General features: G+C 48.9%; 1 protein-coding gene across 1 annotated transcript; it reads left to right on the plus strand.

The window, feature by feature from the left end:
* The first annotated feature begins 1 nt into the window (after nucleotide 1).
* ZMYND10 (zinc finger MYND-type containing 10) lies at nucleotides 2–22,817 on the plus strand. Its single transcript, XM_090022321.1, has 12 exons — nucleotides 2–267; nucleotides 350–458; nucleotides 3,927–4,043; nucleotides 8,428–8,481; nucleotides 8,947–9,099; nucleotides 10,841–10,929; nucleotides 12,828–12,928; nucleotides 16,839–17,011; nucleotides 17,552–17,677; nucleotides 20,681–20,802; nucleotides 21,147–21,272; nucleotides 22,101–22,817. The coding sequence occupies exons 1-12, from the start codon at nucleotides 95–97 to the stop codon at nucleotides 22,195–22,197; spliced, it is 1,440 nt and encodes a 479-aa protein (XP_089878447.1). The 5' UTR covers nucleotides 2–94; the 3' UTR covers nucleotides 22,198–22,817.
* Nucleotides 22,818–24,634: the final 1,817 nt, after the last annotated feature.

A 24,634-nucleotide genomic window follows, 5' to 3' on the forward strand; every position in this document is an offset into this window, starting at 1 on the left:
GGGAGGGGCCGAGGCCGCTGGCTGAGCGAGGGGCTGTGGGAGCCCCTGGGCCCAGCTCCCCCGTGGTGCTGTGCGGCGGGCTGGTGCTCGTGGGATGGCCGGGCCGGGCCCTGCAGCCGGGCGGGGCCGCGGGCGGCGTCTCCATGGTGACGGCGGCGCGGCGGCGGCCATGGCGGAGCCGGCGCTGGACGTGCTGCTGCCGAGCGAGGCCGAGGCGCTGGTGGAGGCGCTGCATAGCCTCCCGCTGCGGGACACGGGCGGCCCGGGGTGCGGCTGCGTCCCCCGGGACGGGGGAGGGGGGTGGCGGGGGTGGGCCGGGCTGGCACCCACCGCCCCTTGTCGCGCGCAGGTGGCTGCGGCAGCACGAGCGGGTGGAGCGGCTGAACATGCAGGCGGTGCTGAGCGCCAGCGCGGGCAAGGACCAGCTGCTCGCCGAGCTCCTCAGCAGCCGCGCCAAGGTGAGCGGCCGGGCCTGGCCTGGCCCCGGTCCCTGCGGCCTCCTGCCCGCGGCGTCGCTGGGGCTGGCCCCGGCCCCGGCCGGGTGGGCCTGCGGCGCGGGGACAGCCCGGCCTGGCCTGCCTGGGGGGCGAGGGCGGCCCACCTCCGCCTGGGCCGAGTCACCCGTGTAGCTGGAGGCTGAGGCTGGGCCCAGTGTTTGTAGAAAGAAAGACCAGCCGCAAGACTTGAGGCGATGGAGAATCCACCTGCCGGGGGACGTTGTTCTACTGGTTCAAGTTACTGCAGGCCTTCACTAAACCATGCCTTGGGTCTTGCTGCAGTTGGTTGGGGAATCCTAGAGAACCAGGGCTGGAAGGGACTGTGCCTGGTGCTCAGCCGGGCAGCTGAGTGGGGAGGGTCAGGGCTGGGTTCAGGGTTGTGGGGCTGTGATCCATCCTTGCTGGTCCCTCAGGCAGGCGTGTGGCGGGAGTGGTTCATGGCTCTGCCCCGGCCGGGTGCTGCCACCACCCAGCAATCCTGGGGTCCTCATGGAGACCAACCCAGGACCCATGTGGGCAGGGCACACTCAGCCAGGTGGGTGGGATGGGACTGCTGGTGTGCAGGGAGTACAGGGCCATGACACCTGCAATCTGCTCCCCCCTACGCACCTGTCCGTGGAGCCAGCACCTGTCAGGGATGTGCAAGCAGTGGATCATGGCTCAGTCCCAGGCCCTAGCCCTACACTCACTGCTCCACAATCCCAGCCTCATTCCTGGCCCTGGCCTGGCAGCTGTCCATCCATCACACTCCTGGATGTTGCTTCCCACCTGCCCTGGCCCCATCCCATCCACCAGTTAGAGCACATCCTGCCTTCTGGACCAGTCTTCATGAAGACCTTGCCTGCTTGTTGCATATGGCACTCCCAGCAATGGGTGGGAAAGACAGGCCAGTTTGCATGGGCAATAGGGCTGGGGCTGGAAGCAGCTACAACTGGAAGGATTTAATCACTGCAGGTGTGGCTGGGAAGTGAGTGTAGCTATTATGCCACCCCAGCCCTACTGTGTGCCCAGTAATGTGGCTGGCTGTGCACACCACAGCCCAGGCTGCCACCCACACCTGCATCAGGCAGGGCTGAGGGACCCACTGTGGGCGGATAAAACCCCTTGGTGGGCTGAATCCAGTGCATGGACTGTATGTTACCCACCCGTGATCTAGTCTAAACTGTTGCCTAAAACAGGATTGTCCCTATACCAACCCTCCTATACTGAGCTGTAATCTAACCTCTTAGTAAAACTACAAGCAACCCCCACTTGGTGCTCTTAATTGGTTCCAGAAAAACTGAGTGCTAAGCAAAACTGCACTAAGTGAAATCCATTTGCCCATAGGAATGAATGTGAATATAGGTAATTGGTTATCACCGCTTCTTGCCACTGCCACCTCTCCCCATTAGCCTGTTGGCTGTTCCAGTTGGACATGTCAGTCAGGGCCTCCATTCTTGCTGCTCTGCCCTGGGCCCCCACCGGCCCTGGTCTTGGGCACCAACGTAACGCAGGCCCTGTGCTGATGCCCGTCCCCCCCCCACTCACTGTTTCTCACTGCTGCCATTAGCAAGGGATGTGAAGGGTAAGAAGAAGGGTTTCTACAAGTATGTCAGTAGCAAGAGGAGGATCAGGCAAAGTATGGGTCCATTACTGAATGGGGGAGGAAACCCAGTGATAGAGGAGGCAGAAAAGGCGGAAGTACTCAATACTGTTTTCACCTCTGTCTTTACAGGCAAGGTCAGCTCTCAGACTACTGCACTGGGCAGTATAGTTTGGGGAGAACATTAGCAGCCAACTATAGCAAAAGAACAGGTTAGGGACTATTTAGAAAGGCTGGGGCTGGGGCTGGGGCCAGACAAGATGTACCTGAAGATGCTGAGGGAGTTGACTGATGTGATTGCAGAGCCACTGGCCATAACCTTGGAAAACTCAAACCAGTCAGGAGAGGTCCCAGATGATTGGAAAAGACAAATATAGTGGCCATCTTTAAGAAAAGGAAGAAGGAGGATTCAGGGAACTACAGCACTGGTACAGGCTGGGAGCTCCCTGACTGGGTAACAGCTCTGCAGAAAAGGACCTGGGGTTTACAGTGGACAGTAAGCCGAGTATGAGCCAACAGTGTGTCCTTGTTGCCAGGAAGGCTAATGGCCTACTGGGCTGCATCAGTAGGAGCGTTGCCAGCACAACAAGGGATCAAGAGAAGTGATTCTTCCCCTCTATTCAGCACTGGTGAGACCACATCTGGAGTACCATGTCCAGTTTTGGGCTCCCTGCTACAGAAAGGATGTGGACAAATTGGAGAGAGTCCAGCATGTATATCAACAAAAATGGTTAGAGGACTGGGGCACACGACTTATGAGAAGAGGTGGAGGAAACTGGGGTTATTTAGTCTAGAGAAGAGAAGACTGAGGGGGGATTTAATAATAGTCTTCAACTACCTGCAGGGTGGTTCCAAAGAGGATAGAACTAGACTTCTCAGTGGTGGCAGATGACAGAACAAGGAGCAATGGTCTCAAGTTGCAGCAAGAGAAGGTTAGGTTAGATATTGGGAAGAATTTTCTCACTACAAGGACAGTAAAATATTAGAACAGGTTACCTGGAGAGGTGGTGGACCTTCCATCCTTGGAAGTTTTTAAGATCCAGCTAGACAACGCCTTGGCTGGGATGATCTAGTTGGGGCTGGTCCTGCTTTGAGGTCCTGAGGTCCCTTCCAACCCTCGTTTTGTGTGATTTTTATATAACATTCTAACCTGCCACAGGTAAAGCAGGGGGACTGTGGCAGCCAACATGCTGTTTCTTTAAAAGCTTGTTAATATACCCAGTACACCTAAATTAGTTACATCTATTTTTCCCTTCTAGTCATTGTAGTGAGTTTGAAAATCATAGTTGTTACTCTTTCCAGAAATCCCTCCCAATTTTCTGCATTTAAGGGTGTGAAGGCCCCAGAATGGAATAAGGAGGGGTTGCCACCTGGTTGCAAACACATTCAGTCTCTCTTATGATTGTGGCCACATTCATCCCAGCTGTAACTCTGAAGTCAGTGGAGTTTATCTTAGGGATAAATGTGGTCCCTTTTGAAATGTTGCTGGACTGGAAAATAGACTCAGCAGATCACTCTGTCTTCCTCCATACTTTTATCCCCATCTCCCTGCTCCTGATGCATAGTCTCACAATGAGAGGAGAGGGATGCGGAGATATTGGTCTCAGAACCAACAGTCTGTGAGATAAGGCCAATGCTGTGTTGATGATCATAATGGTGTCTAGGTTTAACACTAGTAGTGCAGCAAAACTGACAATTGGGATACAACTGCCAGCTGCAGTATATGCTAGCATCTTCTCCTCTAGAAACACACTTGTGGCAATTTAACCTTTTTGGTGAGGTTTCACCTGCCTGGACCATGCAATGAATCTGAAAGATCTCTTTCCACTATCTACTTCCCTGTCCAGATCCCTGTCCTTATTGAAGAATTGATCTCTGTGGAGATTTGGAAGCACAAAGTCTTCCCTGTTTTGTGCCGGCTTAAGGATTTCAAACCAAAAAGCACCTTTCCCATCTACTTAGTGGTGAGTACAATGAGGGCTTTGAAGAACAGGATTCAGTACTGGAGGCTGCTTCCCCAGCTAGCCTGCATTCCACTAGGATAAGCATTGAGACTTTTCTTGCAGTAAATGCTTGTGTAATATAAAACAGTTATTGTCCTGGAGGAGGAAAAGAGATTTTAGTCAGTGGCTTAATGATAACTTGGCCTTCTTCCCAAAAATCCCAAACAACTTTACACAAAGATCACTTCCCCTACCCATAAAGTGCATCCATCTTTGGGGTGGAACATTGCAGCTGCTTTACATAATGTTGCAGCATCCTGATAGTTTAGGATAGTGGCTCTCAACCTTTTTAGACTTAAGGCACCCCTTAATAGGCTCAAAGTGGTCCTTCATAATTTTTGTGACTGGAGCACACCTCATTTAAAAAACTAACACTTATTACAATGCTTACCTCTTTGCAGACTGGCCAGGTAGTGTGAACAAGGCGAAGCATCGACTGAACCTGAGGTCTGCACTTACCTCCTTTTATCCTCACACCTGGCTTATCTGCTCACACCTCATGGCACCCTTCAAAGGGTCTTGCAGCACTTCTGCGTGTCCCAGCACCCTGGTTGAGAATCACTGGTTTAGAATAATAAAAGAGACAGCATATCCAGTTGAATTTTCAATGGAGACAGGCATCGGAGTATAATTAGAAAGCTTGGCATTTGCCCAGAATGTGGGCCATCACCACAGTCCTAGTTTTTTAGAAAAAAGAAGCCACAGAATTCTGAATGACCCAAAGTTAAGAGGGTTGTGATTTATACATTTCGTTCAAGCACTAGACATGCACAGTATTCTGGCCACATAACACTGAACATCTTGCTTCCAAATGTAATAGTAACAGTTTTTTTGCATTGAATTTCTGTGTTCTTTAGTTAGTGCAGCCCACAGTCTTCTGGACAGGACTCCCAGCTATTTGCACTCCATTTGCGCATGGAAGAAGGGTAATCACAGTTGTCTGGGATTTTACTAAATTCTGCTGGGATCTTGTGTGTCCTATAAGCCAGTGGTTCTCAACCTTTTTTGTACCAGGACCCGTTTGTAAACATCCATGGTCAGTCCTGAGCCAGTGCCCCTCACTTCTGACTAACGGCCCCAGACCCCAGCTCTCCAGTGTGTGGGGCAGGGGGAGGATGTGTGGGGCAGGGGATGGTCCAAGCAGCCCCTTGCAGGCTGGAACTCTGCCAGCTTGCAAGGGAAAAGTCAGTTTCCCACATTTTTCTCCTTTAAAGGAGTATCCATTTTTAAGGTTTGTTGATCCATTTTTAAAGTTTGTCTGCAACCCTTCATATATTCTTGTGACCCACTTTTGAGTTGCAACCCACAAGTTGCTATTAGCTCTCTAGATATCTCCATTTACTAACCCTGAATCAGGAGGTGCTCTCCATCTGTAACAATGGTAGGAAGCTACAAATTGTGAAAACAGAAATGCTAATGAGCCATCTAATTCTCCACTCCACTTCTGGTGGCCGTTTCAAAGAAAGATATAATCACCACTGTCACGTTGTGGATTCAGTGCAATGAAGCTGGAGCTACTTTTAACAAAGACGTGTCTTTATTAGCACCCAGACACACATGGCCATCAGGATCTCTGCTAAGTGTAACAATAATGCCATGGAGGGGAGCTGAATGACAGCCTAACCCTTCAAGGTGTATAATAGTCACAACTACCACCAATAGCGATGCTAATTCATAACTTCACATCTTAAAAACAATCTTATAAGCTACTACTACTGCCTTTGTGCTTCCTGAATCATCCTCACAACTTCTACCATCTGAGTGATCTTTTGGGTTAAACCAGGAATGGGCAAAATATGGCCCACGGCCAAATCTTGCCTGCCAGACAACATCATCTGACCCGTTGGTGCCCACCACTTAATTGTACCCCAGCCAGCCTGCACCTTGCTTTCACCCTGGTGCACAGAAGTGCCCAGGTCAGCCAGCACACAAGCTTCCAGGCAGAGCTGCTGCTGCCATTGCTGCAGCTGCTGGGGGACCTTCTCGGCTTTCCCAGTGTCCAGCAGCTCCTTCTCGTCTCCCTGCTGTAGCGCTCACTCCAGGCAGCAGTCAGGGAAGCGGCAGGGGTTGAAGGAGCTGTAACGGGGGCAGGAAGGAGCTGCAGTTGGGCAGGGGTGGGAAGCTGGGGCTGGTGGGGGCACAGAGCCCATGCCTGGGGGGTGGCAGGAATGCAGAGCTCGGGTGGGCAGGGTGTGGGTGTAAGGAAAGGTGGGGGTTGTGGGGACCCCCCACACTCTCCTCCCTTCAGGGTACATCACCTACTGCCACTGGCAGCAGTAGCAGCAGGTGGGAGTGCTCAGGGAATTTGTATCCTGCACAGGCACTGCTGCCCAGTGGTGTATGGCTCTGGCTAGAGCTACCTGTGGTAACAAGCCAAGTCAGCTTGCCTCTGTTGTGCAGGGCTCCCCACCACACGTGTGCATCTGCTGGCACTTGTGCACCAGTGGGGGAAGTCCAGTGTGACGGAGTCAGCTACCTTCCCCACCATGTGCAGCTGCCAGGACTCCGCCAGAAGTTTGGGGAGCCATGCCCCCTGCTTCCATGATGGCAGCTGGTTGCAGAACGCAGGGCTTCTCCCGGCGGCGCACAAGTGCCAGGAGGTGCATGTGCATGGCGGGGAGCGCTGTGCAATAGAGGTGGGCCGACCTGGCTGCACTCTTTGCCATGATGTGCAGCTCTGGCTGGAGCTGCTGCTGCCAGGTGGCAGTGCCCCAAGGGCCCCCGTCTGCTGTTGCTGCCACCAGCAGCAGGAGCTGTGCGCCCTAGAGGGGAGTGTGTGTGGGGGATTCCAACACACCCAACCCTCCCTCATACCCCATAAGGCCCACAAACCCACACCCTGCCCCCACAACCCCCCACATACACACATACCCTGCAATATACCCTACACCCCCAACACATACAGCCATACCCCCTCACAAACCCAACATGTGCACACACTCCACCCCAACCACACTCTACACACTCCCCCCACACAAATACAAGAGTAAGACTTTATTTTTGACCCATTATGCAGTCACTTTTGTATGCACTACACAAACACAAATCATGACAAAAAATATTTTTTGTCAGAAAATTGAAATATCTTGTAGTAAATGTTTGACTTTTAGTACAGGTTTCCCTTGCTTTATGTGGGTTCTGTATGTGTAAATTTGCTCTTATGTGATGACTCTTTCATACCAAAAATTCATTATATGCGAGGTAAATTCACACTTATGTGAACAGTGTGGTGGAAGCCCTCAGTCATCTGTTTGTGTGGTGCATTGCGGGAGTGACACACACCAAAATATAGTTTCTGGTGTGGATCTGTGCTTCTCACTCGTCGTCTGTGACGTGTGTTTCTGTTGTTGCCATCCCCATTATGGTGACATTGACCCCCACCCTGTGCTTGTGTGTCTGCTGTTTGTGAGTAAAAGTGTCTTGTAAAAGTAGTAGAAATGGGTCTGGGGGTCAGTACAGTCAAGGTCTTAGAACGTATCCCTATTTATTACATTGTAAAGTGGGTTCCTTGTATGTGAATTTGAGTTATGTGGTATTTTCCAGGAATGCATGTACAGCATAAAGTGAAGGAAACCTGTGTAGGATTTGGGTTTTTTCTGGTTCAGATGACAATTCCCCTTCACCCCCCCCCCCCGCAAAAGGAGTACTCTAGGGGCAAGGCGAGGGACTTCTGGTGGCAAAGAACAGGGGTTAGGGACAGGACTTCCAGGCCCAGGATGGCAACTAGGGGGCAGGGCTGTCCTTGCACCCCTCAGCAGCTCACAAAAACTCATTAAGCAGCCCTCCAGTTGAAATAACTGTTAACCCTGATTCAGTTTTTGTGGGCCCTTTGGCAGTGGGACTGATTCCAGCATCAGCAGCTGGGGACACTGCAATATCTCAGAGTGCTACCTCAAATCAGCTAGTGAGATTTTCTTTGATTAAACCAGCAATGTGCTCCAGCAAAAGGGCTGCATTAGCAGCCTGCCAGGAACCTGAAGGCTGCAATTAATTTTCATGATAAATTTACAGCTTACAGTTGCACTGAACATTGTTAATAGAGATGCAGTTCAGAAAGACCCTAATTTCCAGCATGCAGTGCTCCATCTTGACCATAACCACTTGTGCTCAGATCATGAGGGAATGTTGCTTGCTGGAACTGTAGTGTACAAAGCCTGCATATATGCATTAAAGTTGAATCCATCTAATCAGTTGCATTTGACTGATAAGCCTGGATCTTGCACATGTTTGTATTAGAAACATCTCCGTGATATGCCAATTTTCATGTACACCATAGTTGATGATGATAACCTTAGTGTCTCTGTTCACCTGACCTGTGCTATTTAATTTTTCTACGTTACCTCAGCTACATCACGAAGCTTCCATTATCAACCTGCTGGAGACAGTGTTTTTTCACAAGGTAAGAGGCAAGTTCAGGTGCATTTAAGCAATAGCCCCAGAATAGGAAAAATATAAGATGTAGTTTTGGGTCACTGCAAATGAACTGTAGCAATTATTTTGATGCAAACCATCACCATAAAAAGTGCAATTCAGATGGCTATTTGGAAAGCAAGTAGATCACAAGTGTGAGTTTCAGATCCACCTGAGTTTTAATTATGGTGTAAGATAAAACCTAAAACTCCATATTTTGGAGAGTATGGAAACAGAGGTAAGGTGACTCACAACTTTAACTCTTCTCCATACTTATCTCCGATGTTGAGTCCAAAATCATAATAAGGGATGTCCCAAACCAGGCCACATGACACTGAGGTCTGCAATGGACTGGTGCACATCAGTAGGAAAGCCTTTTGCAAAATGATCTTCCTGATTTGTGAGTGTTGGTTAGACTTTCTCCCCTCAAACAGCTCTCTCCCTTGCTGTGCAGGAAATCTGTGAATCAGCTGAGGAAACCATTCTGGACTTGATTGATTACAGCCATCGGAAACTGACCCTGCTTGCCGCTCGGAGTGCCAGTGGAGAGATACCAGACCAGGAAAAGCTTCAGCCTGAGGACTTAGCCAATGTTTCATCCATGCAGGTGTGTTAAAGGTACAGGCTCCCACCTTGTGGGAGATCTGCCAATCTTGTGTGTAAGGAATTTACCCTGGGGAAGGATACATTTTCATAATTAGAAACACCATAGTTACAGTCATCTGGGGGCTCTCCTATCAAGAACTGGATCCTTCAGGCCACATAATCTAATGAGTAAATCCGCCATGCCCATTTCTCTAAAGGAATTCTGTGTTGATGAAATAGTCTTGATTCATAATTTGTTCATGCTAGCTGTTAAGCATGAGCATAGGAGATGTCCAACTTTGTCCACAACTGTGTTTCAACTATGACCTTGTGAAACTCTCTTAGGGCAAGAGGGCAATCCAGTCTCTAGGTTTCATTTGCCCTTTGAGTCCTACACTGACACTAGGAGAAAGAGAACTGGTCAGAGTTAAATACAATGATGATTTTTTCCCCTCTGAGCTCTTCATAGGTTTCCATTTGGAGCTGATGATTTATTTCACACAGGCCATCTAGCCCCCATGAGAGGGTAATAACTCATTCCCATTCCTGAGTGTTTCATTGCAGCTGTGCTACATTTTACAAGCTGATCTCTGGTAAGAGACTGTCTTGTGCTTCCGGGATTTTTTCTCATCTCTCAACATTCTACTTTGTAAATGGGATAGGTCATTGAAAGCTTCTGGTGAAATGGACTCCAAGCAAGATACAGCGACTTCAGCAACAGTTTCCTGTTGGCTTCCTGCCCAAACTTAGGGTCATCCTCTAAAGCTGCAGAGGAAGTCAAGAGCTCCTGAGAACAATGGGCTGTTTTCCGGAAATATTTCCCCATTGGGGGTCTTAATTAATACTTGGAATTGGTTCATGGGAAATGACCTTTCCCAGCTATTATAGCTCTGAAAACTGCCTGTCCTGTGAGGAATCTAGGTTTCTCAGGTCTGTTCCAGTCTACTAATGTTATCCACAACAACAACCCCTGTGACAAGATCAAACCAATCCTCCTCCATAAGGGAGCTTATTGCGTGTGCCATGGTAGCATCTAGGAGCTACTATGCCAACTACATGCAAACACAGACCAAAAAAATGATACCTGCCTCAAGAAGCTCATAATTCAAGTGCATGACAAGAGACAATAAGTGGATCTGGGCAAAGACGCACAACAAAATAATAAGATGTTGTTGATCAGTTTTATGCTCAGTGCTCTCAGTCAAATTTTTAGTAGGCATCATGGTAATGGTGAGTTTTAAGGAAGGATTTGAGAATGAGGTGATTTTGCGGATACCTACATGGAGCCCCTGCTGTAAATAGGAGGCAGGACAAGAGAAAACACAAAAGGTAGTTGTTTGAAAATGTAACAAGTGGGTAAAGAAGGATAGAACTCCTGGCTGGTCAGAGGTAGGAGATAATTGGTAGTGTGTAGTAAGCTACAAATGACAGAGTCAGGGCTGGGTATAGAGCTTTTCTTGTTGTGACCTTATCGTTTATGTCATTGTCAACAGCAAGCCACAGCATATTCCATGCAAGAAGCCTGAAGCATTTATACCAAGGGTTAGTTGCTATACGAATAAGTGCTTCCACCCTCTGATCTTGGTCTATGTAGCTTTTTGGGGTTGTGTAACTTTTAGTTTTATGTTTGTCCTGGGAGCAGAAATCAGCCTTATACAGTATGAGTTTGTTACCAAGGCCTTGGTTCCTGAGAGTAGCCCTCTAGGTGCACTGCTCACCCCAGATCTAGTATGAATATAAGTGTTTGTGCTTTCCCCTGTTAGGAGCTGCAGAAGCAAGCTGAGATGATGGAGTTTGAGATCTCTCTGAGGGCCCTGTCTGTGCTCCGATTCATCACCGACCAGGTAGAGAGGTAAGCAGCTGCCACTCATAAGAGAACAAAGGGTTATGCCTAAAATATGAGCTAGGCTTGCTTAAGGCATTGCATTGTTCTACTGGTGTTATCCCACCCCTGCCAAGAGATGAGGACTCTCACTTTTGGTGCTAGTGGTATACATGAAGTCTGGGTCCAACCCTGGGACCTAGATCCCGAGCACTGTGGTGACCAATTTATCTCAGTGACTCACATTTGTGGTGGTTAATAAGAGTCTTGTTACCTGTTCTCATATGTCTCCATCAATGCTGATCTCATGAAGGAACACCTTGAGAGGTTGGATACATTCAAGTCAGCTGGCCCTGACAATCTAACACCCCAGGGTACTCAAGGAACTGGTGAGCATCATAGCTCAGCCTCTGGCATGGATCTTTGAGACCTCCTGGCACTCTGGTATAGTGCCCGAAGACTGGAAGAAGGCCAATGCGGTGCCTGTCTTCAAGAACAGAAGGAAAGTGGATCTGGCAAACAATAGGCCCATCAGCCTGACTTCTATCCCAGGGAAGATCTTAGAAAAGTTTATTAAAGAGGCTATCCTTAATGGACTGGCTGACACCAACATCCTGAGGGATAGCCAGCACAGGTTTGTTGTGGGTAGGTCTTGCTTGACCAATCTCATTTCCTTCTACGACCAGGTGACCTATCACCTGGACAAGGGAGAAGAGATTGAAGTCATATATCTTGACTTCAAAAAATCCTTCGATTTAGAATCCCATGATCACCTCTTGGCAAAACTGGCCAATTGTGGCCTTGGGTCCATGACGATCCACTGGCTGGGAAATTGGCTCCGTGGTTGGACCCAGAGGGTAGAAATTGACGGAAGTCAATCATCATGGTGCCCTGTGACCAGTGGGGTCCCCCAAGGCTCTGTCCTTGGACCCATATTGTTCAACATCTTCATTAATGATGTGGACATTAGAGTCAAAAGCAGACTGGCCAAGTTTGCCAACGACACCAAACTTTGGGGCAAAGCATCCACACCAGAAAACAGGCAGGCGATCCAGGCTGATCTGGACAGGCTCAGCAAATGGGCAGACAAGAACCTGATGGTGTTTAACACTGAAAAATGCAAGGTTCTCCACCTTGGGAAGAAAAACCTGCAGCATCCTTATGGGCTCGGCAGTGCTACGCTGGCTAGCACTATGGAAGAAAGAAATTTGGGAGTCATCATTGACCACAAGATGAACATGAGCCTGCAATGCGATGCTGCGGCTAGTAAAGCAACCAAAACGCTAGCTTGCTTCCATAGCTGCTTCTCAAGCAAATCTCAGGACGTCATTCTCCCCTTGTACTCGGCCTTGGTGAGGCCACAGCTGGAGTACTGCGTTCAGTTTTGGGCTCCGCAATTCAAAAAGGACATGAGAGAGTCCAGAAAAGAACCATGTGCATGATCAGAGGTCAGGAAAACAGACTTTATGATGACAGGCTGAGAGCCATGGGACTGTTTAGCCTGGAAAAGCGCAGGCTCAGGGGTGATCTGATGGCCACCTATAAGTTTATCAGGGGTGACCACCAGGATCTGGGGGAATGTTTGTTCACCAGAGTGCCCCAAGGGATCACGAGGTTGAACAGTTATAAACTACTGCAAGACCGTTTCAGGCTAAACATAAGGAAGAATTTCTTTACTGCCCGAGCCCCCAGGGTCTGGACAGCCTGCCATCGGAGGTGGTTCAAGCACCTACACTGAACACCTTCAAGAGCAAATTGGATGCTTATCTTGCTGGGATCCTATGACCCCAGCTGACTTCTTGCCCTTTGTGTGGGGGGCTGGACTCTGATCTTTCAAGGTCCCTTCCAGCCCTAATGTCTATGAATCTATGAAAATCTATGAAAGTCTTGGGGGTGGTGTTTTCACTGGTTTTTGGTTTTGTCTGAAGCCTGCCACTGAGTGCACTGACACGGATGCTGAACACACACAACCTGCCCTGCCTCTTTGTAGAGCTGTTGGAGCACTGTCCATGGAGCCGCCGCACGGCAGGTATGGATTATACTTTTTTTCACCTGTGGGGATGCTGCACATTTTACTTGGAACAGCACTGGGTAAATGGGTTCCCCAAATAGGGAGAAATAGCTGAAAGTTGTTCCCTCAGTCTTAATCGTTTTCAGATTTTACTTAGATTTCTTTCTGGCCAGGCCCATCTTCCTCCCATTCTTTTTGGGTATGGGATGTCACTTCCTGCACAGGGTTACATGGGCCAGTTGACAGATACAGCACTGCTGAGGTAGGGGTGGGGTGGTAACAACATCTTCAAATATGTCCCCTATACCTCTCATTGAAACCTGGCAGCTCATAGCCTGATCTTGACCAACAAAAGAGATCACTACAAACCTAGTATATCTAACAACCCCTTTCACCTCATCTTGTACATCCAGGCTGAGACCATTGCTTGGTACCCTTTCTCCCTGGCATATCTACACTGGCATTTCCTATTTATCTACACAGCTTAGAACCCTTATCAATAAGAGCCTCTTTTCTAATGAATTCTACCTATAGTGAGCACCAGGATGTGTTATGCACAAGGATCTGTTTTAAAAGACCTATTGATCAGTCCTAATCTCCCTTGGAAACAGTGCCCTCTTTCCTCCACAACTGGCATCACTGAGACCCCATCCAAACTGGAGTTCCAAAGAGGCTTAATAAGCATGCTTCAAGCCCAGTTTAAAGGCATTCTTAGAGTGGAGCAGATCAGTGGCTATACACATTAGTGTTCCCATCAAGGTTGACAACCATCAGTAAATTTACTGTCATAAAAATTCAGGCTAAAATGGCTATCAGTGAAATCAGTAAAAAAAATTAGCTGTCAGTGAAAACATTAAGCAGCCAGATCTTGATTGAAGCTTGGACAGACATAGCACATTAGCACCACTTGGTGTCCAAGTGGGAACACAACACCATGCAGGGAGCATTCTCTCAGCCATGTGCTACTGCTGCTGCTGCATGCCAGGTGGCCTTTAATACTACTGGGTTACATATAGGCTTCTTATGGGAGTCTGGGCTGGGATGGAGGGAAGCAAGTCTAGCAAAGAGTAGGCTGGGGGAGCATTTTGGTGCAGGGTATGGTCAGGATATCAGGGTATGGAGTGAGTAGGGGGTCCCTAACAAGTGAGGAAGGAGGGTGCCAGGTCAGCATAGCCTAAAATCATTGCTGCAGTCAAGCAGAGTTGATAACCCCCCAAAAAAATTTTTGCTGCAAAATTTTTACTGACAAACTTTTATTTACTATGGCCCATCGTAGATGCCTAAATTAGAACCCAGCCCTTCTAATTTGCAAACCCAGCAAAGCCTGGCTGAAGAGTTACATTTAGTTTTTGCTGAAACATTTTTACTGATATATGTTTTTTTAATAAGTTTGGCTGTCAGTAAATGTTTGCAAATTGTTAGTAAAACATTTTCTTGTGTTGGCAACCTTGGTTCCCATGTTTTCAGCCACTACCCAGTATGATTAATCTGGGTAATGTTGCCTATGAAGGCAGAGCTGCTGCCTCTGCAATAGCAAGTAAAGGCACGTAAGTATAGAGAGCACAGCCATGATCCCTTCCAGGTTTAAATCGGACGCCAGAAGCTACTAGTTATCTTTCTTCATGGACCCTGCTATTCAGTTCTTCTGTTCCTTTTCTTTCACAGTGTCCCTGGCCTTAAACACTCTGCAGGGCTCTCTTCCTGTAGCAGAGCACTAAGGTGCCTGCTACTGGTAGAGCTGAGATAGCTGCCCAGGTGCCAGTTGCTAGGGCAACCAGAGGGAGGTAGGAGCCCACATCTGCCAGGTGTCAGCTGACCTGAAGGGACAGGGCTAGGCTCCCATTTAACCACACAGGGCTGAGGCCAGGCGGGCAGTTCCCTGCTGGCAGCTAAGGGGGAAGGAGCTCTGCTTGAGTGAGCAAAGGGTAGAAGCCTGAACATCTGAGCAGCGTGATACTGGTGAGAGATGGAGAACCCTTGGGGTGGCTCAAATGTTGTTATAGCTGGGTGGCTTGAGCTTATGTTATAGCCCAGGGGCTTGTGTTTTGTTTGCTGTTAAACCGGTGGCTTGGGTGAGGCTATAAGGGGATGGAGGAGGCCTCATAGGGGACTCACAGTAGAGTGGGGACCCCAGCCCCAGAGAGTGGGGGCGGCAAATTGAGAGGCCCCAGAGAGTGGGGGCAGCATATTGAGAGGCCCCAGAGAGGGGCAGCGCTTGGGAAACCCCAGAGAGGGGGCGGTGACTGCCAGATGCCAGAAAAGAGCAGCATCGGGAGTGTGCTGACCCCGAGCACCAGACAGGGTGCAGCACTGGGAGTGTGCTGACCCCTAGCACCAGACAGGGCATAGCAGGGGGAGTATGTCGACCCTGAGTGCCCATTAAGGCACCGAGCGAGGCAAGGCTGTGGAAAGCCAGAGCGCCAGTGGGGCATAGTGTGAGACAGGGCTGCGGAGAGCCTGACCACCAGTGGGGCGCAGAGTGAGACAAGGCTGTGGAGAGCCAGAGCGCCAGTGAGGCGCAGAGCAAGACAGGGCTGCGGAGAGCCCGAGTACCAGTGAGACATCGAGTAAGACCAAAGAATGTCTGTTACATCTGCGAGGCTTGGGGTGTGGTAAAGGGGTGGTTGGAGCCACGCATAGCCCATAAGGCTGGGGGTGCACAGAAACACCCAATATAGAACGAGCTAGTGTACAACAGGAAACCGTGGCCAAAAGAACGGTAAGGCAGCCTCCCTATAATACATATATAACATCAAAGACGTGGTGGGCGAGAATGGAGGATGCCCTTTAGGCAACTTGGCACAGTAAGGGGGCACTAGGGGAGAGCACAGTGACCCCTAGGATGCCCTGCTGTCACACTCCCCCACCACTGATCCTTGGGTTAGGGAATTTTTGCATGCAAGAACTTTAGTGCCAGTGAACACTAACTTTATGCTACAGAGTTCATGACACCTTCCTGTCACTGGAGTTCTTTTGCACCCCATCTTTGTCAGAGAAGGAATGCTCCCCCAGGTTAGAACATACCGGCCAGCAGGGGGTGTACCAAATCTTTGTGTTGGACAGCACAGAAGAAAATGAGAGCGTCTAGCTGAGCTGTCAAAGACTTGCTGAGTGGAGATGTTTGGTCATCAGCTGCCAGATTGCAAGGCAGGGGGTAGTATGGGGAATTCTGCTCTTCTCTGCAGAGTCTGCTTAGTCTGTGAAGATGGGGAGTGGCAGGGGTGTAGAGATCACAACTTATAAAGTAGCCACAGTCAAAGGAGGAGGAAACTCTGCCAAGTGCTGAGCTCCATTTACACATTTAGCTGAGCTCTGCTGCTGCAGAGGAGAGGCTGGCTGGAAACATTGGGGGTTTCCCTCTTCCTCTCAACAGAGTTTCAAAGTCAGAAAATCAATCCCTTCTCGCCATCACAGATTGAGAAATATCATAGGGAAGCTTTGATATAAGGCCATGATATAAGGCAGACTGGCTTTAACATCCAGGCAACCCTCAGGGTAAGGGGGCAGAATCCTACATGTCTGCTTAGGCCAGTGCAATGACACTTGCTCTGTGTTGCATTTCATCCTAGACAGGCTAAGGCCTATGTTCCCTGATTTCAGTTTATTAACTGAGTGAATACTCAGGTGATAGAGCCTTGGGATAGCTCTGTCTATTCTTATCTTGGTTACTAATGTATTTCCCATAGTACCTCTTTAATATATTTACACTCAACATACCTGACACTGCTTTATCCTCAAGATACAGGGAGGAAATTGAAGTACAACACTGAGTAACTTGCTCACAGTGACACAGGAAATCTGTGTAGAGCAGGGAATCAAATGTAGGTCTTCTAAGTCCTCAGCTAACATCCTCACCAGTGAACCACCTTTCCTCCAGTGTCTGTGCCTCACACTCTGTCTTAACTATATGTGGCTCTGTTTCTCTCAGGCAAGCTAAAGAAATTTGAGAATGGAATGTGGTATGTGGTGCCCCCTGAAGATCATGCAAAGATGACCAAGCTGGATGGCCAGGTGTGGATTGCCCTCTATAACCTCCTCCTGAGCCCAGAATGCCAGCGGAAATACAACTTTGATAGCTTCAATAAAAACCAGCTCCTAAAGGTATGAGACTTCAGGTTGTAGTCTGTACATGAGCACAGCACACTGCCAGACCAGGGAGCAGCAGAACTTTCACTGATACCCGCTGTCTTCATCACAAGTTGTAAAATACCAAGTCACCAGTTCCCACCAGGTCACCAGTTCCAAGATGGTTTCTCAAGTCCCCTTGTTGTAGAGGCAAATCTATCACCAATTAGCACAAATGTGCATCTTATTGACAAATCTTGGAAGAGAGGCCAAAGCCTGAAAGGGTCACGAAGAAGACAGCAAGTCCCTTTCAATCTGGCTTGGGAAGCTTGCATTGTAGCTGCAGTTTCTGTGGAGAACTAGGGGCTGCCAGTCTCCCTCCTTAGTGAGAATTTTGCATGTGGGTTAGTGAGGTGCAGAGCATTAGCTTTGTTGCTTTAAGAAGGGTTAGGCTGCTTACAGACAGTGCTCATGGGGGCCACTTTTCTGACAGCTTTTTTTTTAACCAGTCTGTCTTGTGGATGTTTTTTTGCTTCACATCATTCCAGTCACTCTCTCTTTTCCCTGCTGTTTCAGCTCCGTACATTCTTGACTGATGTCCTCATTGATCAGTTGCCAAATCTGGTGGAGATGCAGAGATTTCTGAGCCACCTTGCAGTGACAGAGCCTGTTCCACCCAAAAAGGACCTCATCTTAGAGCAGGTATCCACTGCCAGCCTCTCCTCCATCCCAGTCTCACTTCTCTGCTCCATGTTGTCATTCCATAGTCCCATCTCCCAGCAGTGAAGGCTCAGTGGGCTCTCACAGCACTGGGGGACATGGTGCCTTGAAGAAAGTGAAGGCATGTCCCAGCACTGGCCCTGCATTTTGCACTCCTTTTTAACTCACATCAGCAGCAGTCATTGCTTCCTTGTCTGGGTGTGGGCCTCTGCTATGCCATCCCCACAGACCAAGCAGGAAGCTATGAACTGGGGAGCTTGCCCTTGGTCTGACTTATGGTGAGATGGAAGGATGGAGTCACTGGAACTCACAGGAACAACATAGGAATATCAAGAGGAAGGCTGGGTGAGGACTTGAGGGGTGGGGTCTATGTTCAGTTCCTGTGTGATTACTGATTTTCTGTGTCAGTGTGGACAGGTCACTCAGACTCTTTGCCTCAGTCCACCTCTATCCTTTGGGGATAGCAGTACTGTTCAGCTTCAGAGGGGTAGTGAGGGTAAATACCTGATAGGTATGAAGTGCTCAAATACTGCCAAATTAAATAGCTCCATGGCTCAGCTCATACCTGCCTTTTGTATTTACACACAAGATGTGTCTACACATTGCTGTACGATGACAGTGCTATGGCACCATGCTTTAGTACTTCCTTTTGGAAATACTAAAGCATGGAGCAATATGGGCTGTTACTGCACTGTGCATGCTGCGTACGGGTAAATTTCCAAGCTATGTCACTGTAGTGGCGTGCTATACTGGGGGGGGCACGCTGCTATAGCTACATAGCTGGTGATCACATGTAGACCCATGTGATCACTATGTCGCTGTAGCGTACTGTACAGTGACATAACACATTGCTGCATCGCCGTAGGGCGATGTGCAGACACATCCACAGTAACAGATTCCTAATCTCTCCACACCCCAGTGCCCTGCTTTCTCTTCTCTGACTGGGTGTTCCTTGCTTCACACTGTAGCACTGGCTGAGCAGGGAGCAAGGCAACAGGCAATAGTTCATGGTACAACATTGCGTTACAAGCAAACACCATGGCTTCAGTGAGTTTCTGGATGAAGTGCCTAAATAGAGGAGGCAGTAGCTAGCTTTGACAATTTTAACTCTTTGTTTAATTTATTTGTTATAACTCTTAATCTCCCTTCCATTTACTGTAGCCCCAAACAGAGAGGCCCTTATTACAGACCTTAGCCTCGGAAACTTGGTTCTTTGCTCAAAGGGAGAAGACCAGAATAGTTGTACCACTCAAGTGATCCAACTATGTGGGCATTTGCAGTAAAGATATGAGCCAAACCAGTCTCTGCAAAGTCTGAGGAACTGAGGGTTCTCAAGGGATGTGGTTGCTGGTTTTGTGACGCATACATTAAGAGTTTATACAGATCCTGCAAAGAAACGTGTTCTCAGTTACTTTGAAAGAACACTTAAATAATATCTGGGGGGAGGGGAAGGAAACCCAAAATTATGTGCCAAGATACGATAGGTTTGTTCAGAATGAACTTGAACAGAGCTGGCACAGCTGACACCCCCAGATGGCAGGAGCTGCAGAAATGAAGGCTCTTGTACCTGTACTGGTAACTATGTGCAAAGGGTCAGAGAAGACTGCTGCTTAATGGGAGAGAGACATTGCAAATCTGATCAGGGCTAGAGCTTTCACAATGAAGGTGGATCTGACCTAGACCCTGAATTGGTCACAGGTGAGTTGGATGAGGTTGAAGTGTGCTGGTCATACTTCTTGGTATGGGAGAAAAAACAGAAGCATTACTAAACATGGGCTACAGTCCAGAAGGCTGGGACTGGGAAGTTCAGCAAGCAAAGGAATAGGAGATGACAATTTTGTCAGTGATGGAGTGGAGGTAGCTGTGGATTAACTCCCATATCTGGACTGATCACAGCAAGCCAGTGATGTTGGCAGCCATCACTCTGGAGGGTTTGTATTTGGCCTTTAAATGTGCTTCAGTTTTAGCCTCATCAATCTTCTTTTAAGTTTGCATTTCTAACCTGCCTGTAAGAGGGATTCAGCCTCCCAAGTGGGTTGAGTGGAGCCAGCTGCACTCACATGCTGGATGCAAGTTCTCCCCAGCAAGCAATGAACTCACCACTGTCACTGAGCCAAGCCATGATGAAAAGAGCTCTTTCCACTTGTTGCGCTCACAGAAGAGCCCTTTTCTCTCCATCTCTGCACAGCTATTTTTACTGTGTGGAGACGGCAGCTCCATTTTTGAGGCAGCAGCTTTCCCTCTGGAGCTCAAGCTGTTCTTGGCTAGTTTTTACTCTTTCACATGGAGACGGCCCTCCCCTGCCCATGTCTGTTCAGAAAAATGATGAGTGGAAAAAGTTCTGGCTTCAGGGGAAAAACTAAATCAGGCTGGAGGCTCTGGACTGCTGAGTTCAAGCCCCTGGCTGGGCCTCTTTCTCCCAAGCTTGGTGAGAGCACTTTATGGTACTGACTAGGGCACTATTTCAAGCTCCGGTAATGATCTCATGCTCCCTATCATTAAGGCTGCAGGGCCAGCACCTGGAGGGAGATGTAGCCTGGTTTTGCTTAATGCTAATTGCCTCTGCTGGCTGAAGGAATCTTCTCTTTCTCCATCAGAAAGAGGGAAGTGGTACTGCTATGGGCATTGGTGTGGAAATCAGGAGGATTTAAGGAAACAAAAGTGGGAAGGTTGAGCAGGTCATGGGCAGCAAAGTGTCTCCCAGAAGAGGGGATGTTAGTAGAGCAGTGTCGTGCAGCTGGCAGGGAGGCGCTGTGGCCTCCTAAGTGGAGAGAAGGACAGGGTTCTTCTCAGGAGCATACTGATGTTGCTTCCAGGGATCTGCCATCTTTCTTCATCTTCTCTGTGTATGTGTACACACAGAGCTGTCATTAAGTTTGTTCATCCCTATGCACATACACAGATCTGTCCCCTGGCTTTTATTACAGTTTATAACACCTGTATGTGACTTCCTTTCCCCTCCCCCCCCTTCTGCTATCCCAACAGGTTCCTATCATATGGGACCGCATCATCAAAGAGAACTCAGGGAAATGGCAGGCGATTGCCAAGCACCAAGTAAAGCACATGTTCAGCCCCTCTGAAGAAGAGCTGAAACAGCAGGCATGCAGGTAAAGCCTTCATCCCAGAGTGCTCAGATGCACTGAGCTTTTTGCTCCACAGAAGCCTGTTCAAGTCCTCCTTTCACAAGGCTCTCCAGTGCAAGAGGCCCAGCATGGCCATCAGCCCTGTTAGCAAGGGGCTGCCTCACACAAACAAGCAACTAGGATAAGTCTCTCATATCAGCAAGATTGAGATCCTGTAACATTAGCCTGGTCTGGGATGGTCTGTAGTAATGTAAGTCTTGCAGCCTCCATTCTATGCCAGGGGCTGCTTTCAGGATAGATATAGCCTATCCCTTCCTTAGTTCAGTGAATGAGTCTGGGCACTTCCTTTGCTTTCTGTTCTAAACTAGATGGGCGCAGACGTACAACCTGGATGTGATGGAGGCTCTCGTCCCTGAGAAACCCAAATGTGGGATGTGTGGCTCTGAGGCAGCAAAGCGCTGCTCTCGCTGCCGGAACGAGTGGTACTGCAAACGGTAAAGCCCCCATGCAGCGTTTGATTTGTCAGGGCTCCTGGCTGCCTTCAGGGCTTAGCTGGGTTTCCAGCCTATCCCTTGAGAGCAGCTGTATTAGAACTATACAGGGGGATCAGGACATGCCCACAATGTGACTCAGTCCTTTCTCTGAGGCAGGGAGGGCTCACTGTTAGGTAGCAGAATGATGTTGGCTCTTGCAGTTTCTGCTGCCATAATGGTAGTTTCAGTACTTGATGTATTTACTCTGGCACATGGGCTGCATGAGAGTCAACAGGTATCCAGTTAGTGTAGAAATTCATAACCCCTAAACTCCCAGTCAACATTGCTGGTCTGTCTGCTCAGCTCTCAGTGTACCACACTGAGTCCCACTGAATCTCCTGTGGGTTTGTTGGCATGACAAGCAAGAAGCCTCTCCAGGAGCTCTCTCATTCTTCTCATAAAGAGACTAGTGCATTTTATGCTGATTGTGTATAGTGCTGGTGACTGCTCAGCATCCTCTGTGTTATCAATGATAAAAGCTACAACAAAGCATTCATGGATTGCCCCATTCCCCATATACCTGAAGTCTCTTTGCCCTTAATGCCTGAGGCTAGCAAGGAGACAAATGAATGTCAGCTGCTTTGTAGATATGGGCATTATAGCAGACCCCCTGTTTCATGTGGGCCAAGTCACAGGGAGATGGTACTGTAATTTTTTTTTGGCACTAGCCAGCCCTAATTTGAACTACTAGGCTAGAGTGAAAGGCCTCCAGAGCCCTTACCAAACCCTGGATCTAGTCCCCACTCTATTCCTTTCTAAAATCTTTCTCTGTCCCATTCCTCTCTGTAGGGAGTGCCAAGTGCAGCATTGGCAGAAGCACAAGAAAGCTTGTGACCTCGTGGCTGATGCTGCGAAGAAAATAGGAGACCTGAACATTCAGCCATAGTTGCAGCACCCAACTGCAGTCTTCCTGAACCATATTCCTCCTCCAAGATCTCCCAGTGTACAGAGCACACAAGGCTTCAGAGAGTCCCCAGTTCCAAGTAGGACAGGCAGCTTCTTGTTCATCTGAGTTAGTGTGCCAGGCCTCAGCTGGATGCTGCTCTAGAAGAGGCTTTCTCTGGGTCTAGGAGATGTACTGAACATTGAGGTCTCCAACCTAAGGAGTATCAGAAAGACCCAGTGACTCAGAGAGCATCTTTGTGGTCCTCCAGGCCTGTGAGTAGTGCTTTCTGCTTTCCACTCCTTTTGGTCCTCAAGGCCCTGTTACCTCCTGGTCTGATTTTAGCTGTACATGAGCCACTTCAGATCTCAGTTTTACAGTCGGTGCCCTCCATACTCCACAACACTGAAACAAATGCACTTTGCAGAGAGAGTTCAGCAGCAGGGTACCAGCTAGTGAAGATGGCAAGTTAGGAGCCAACCCCTAGTGTACTGCTTATAGTGCCTGTTGCTAGGACCATAGTGAGACTTTGGAGGCCTGCAGGAGCCTCACTAGCCTCAGAGCTTGCCTGTTCAGGTCTCTCGAGAGTCCCATTTTCTCCAATAAATGCCTTGAATCGTGAACCGTCTTGTTCTCATTCTTCATTCTGCAGCTGTCTGCTACACAGGGCCTAAAGAACATAAACCCACTTCCTCTCCTGTGCCATTCTCAGAAAAAGTGTTAAGTCCTTCTTGTGTTGGGCAAACAAAGAAATGATGCTGTGAGTAATTTATTTTCACCTAGGCAACAGAGAGATGGTTCATGCGGCTTTCAGAGTGAGGCAGGGAGGGAATTGCCCAGAAAGTTTGAAACCTCTTCAATGCCTACCCAGTCTAGGAGCTGAGGTCTGTATCATTTCATAAGCTTAACAGTGAAGGCTGGGGGAGGGGGGAGATGGGGAGAAGGAGTAGAGGATGTGGTTGGGGGAAGGATTTTAATGTTACAGCTTATTGTTCACACTCAAGAGCAAGAATGGTCTCTCTGGAAAGTGAAGCAATGGTCAGATCTATTCATTAAGCAACACAATCTAGCAGAAACTGAATACTCCTTGTATAAGCCTTGTTCAACCAGAGGAGTGTTATATTTGGGGAGGGTGAAGTTAAGTCCCCACATAGCCTATGTTGAGTCATATTTGGATGGTCATTTTCCCCAGCACCACTCTATCCCTGGTGTGGCCATAATGCCCCTAGAGTACCATCTCAGCCCTTGTCCTCTCTGCCTCCTTTGGGTAATCTCCCCTTCAGTTTGTCTGCCACACTTTGATGTTGTTATGTCTTTAGAAAAGGAGGCTGCCCCAGGGCTCCCCAAGCAAGATCTCTCATGAATGTTAGTGTTGCTACTTATAACCTTAAGGGCTAATCAGAGCATCCAGACCTCCCCTACAGCTGTATTCATGCCTCACAGGTGTTTCTAGTTATCACTTATGTGGATACCCTGCCACACATCACCAGGCTGCCTTAGGCCTCCACTCCCTTGTTGGCGCCTTGGCTTTCCCAGTGTCTGCCCCCACTGCTCTGGATGGTCTCTTTGGCCTTGACCCAAGCTCTGCCCCTTTCTGGCCTGCAGGTCCTTGACAATTGCTTTGCTTCTCCCAGGCTTTTCTCTCTCTTTTGCCACTATCAAGCCCTTACCCTCTGGCAGAGCTCCAGATAGCCACATGCCCCTCAGGCACCACTGAGACCCCTGCTCACCCTTTTTTAGTCCCACCTAAACCACTGGTTATGAAACTCAAACATGACACATAAGCAAGTACACTAGCTGCAACTTAATTCTCTAAGCCTGCTGGCTCTCTAGGGAAATCGCTCTCCATACTGGTTTCACTCCCTACCAGCCCTCAGCCCTCTACTTGCAGCCCCGCAGCACAGCAGAATCTCACTCAGTTTTTCAAAACAGCAGGCATCTTCCTGCAGAGCTCTTTCTCCTTCAGCCTCCAGGGGCAGATGCTTCGCTCTGGTTCTGGCCTTGGCTTATATGCCCCAGAGCCCTGCCTCTTCCAGTCATGTAACCCTCCTGGACTGCCTGCAGGATGGCCTAGAGCAGCAGAGCTAGTACTGCTCTTATTTCATTGTTTCATAGTTGGTAGGGTCAGAAGGGACCTAAGCAGATCATCAAGTCTGAACCCCTGCCATGGCAGGAAAGAGTACTGGGATCAAATGACTCCACTAGGTGCTTATCCTTTTGAAGACCCCCAGGGTAGGAGCCAGCACCACTTCCCTTGGAAGTTTGGTTCCAGATCCTAGCCACCCTGACTGTGAAGCAGAGCTTCCTGATGTCCAGCCTGAACCTGCTCTCAATCAACTTGTGGTCATTGTTCCTAGTTACTCCAGGTAGTACTCAGGGGAACAGGGCCTCTCCCATTCTCCACTGGTCCCCCCTGATAAGTTTAGAGATGGCTACCAGA

This window comes from Crocodylus siamensis, chromosome 11 (genome assembly GCF_052110815.1).
Source record: "Crocodylus siamensis isolate JL-2025a chromosome 11, ASM5211081v1, whole genome shotgun sequence".
NCBI classification, from domain to species: Eukaryota; Metazoa; Chordata; order Crocodylia; family Crocodylidae; genus Crocodylus; species Crocodylus siamensis.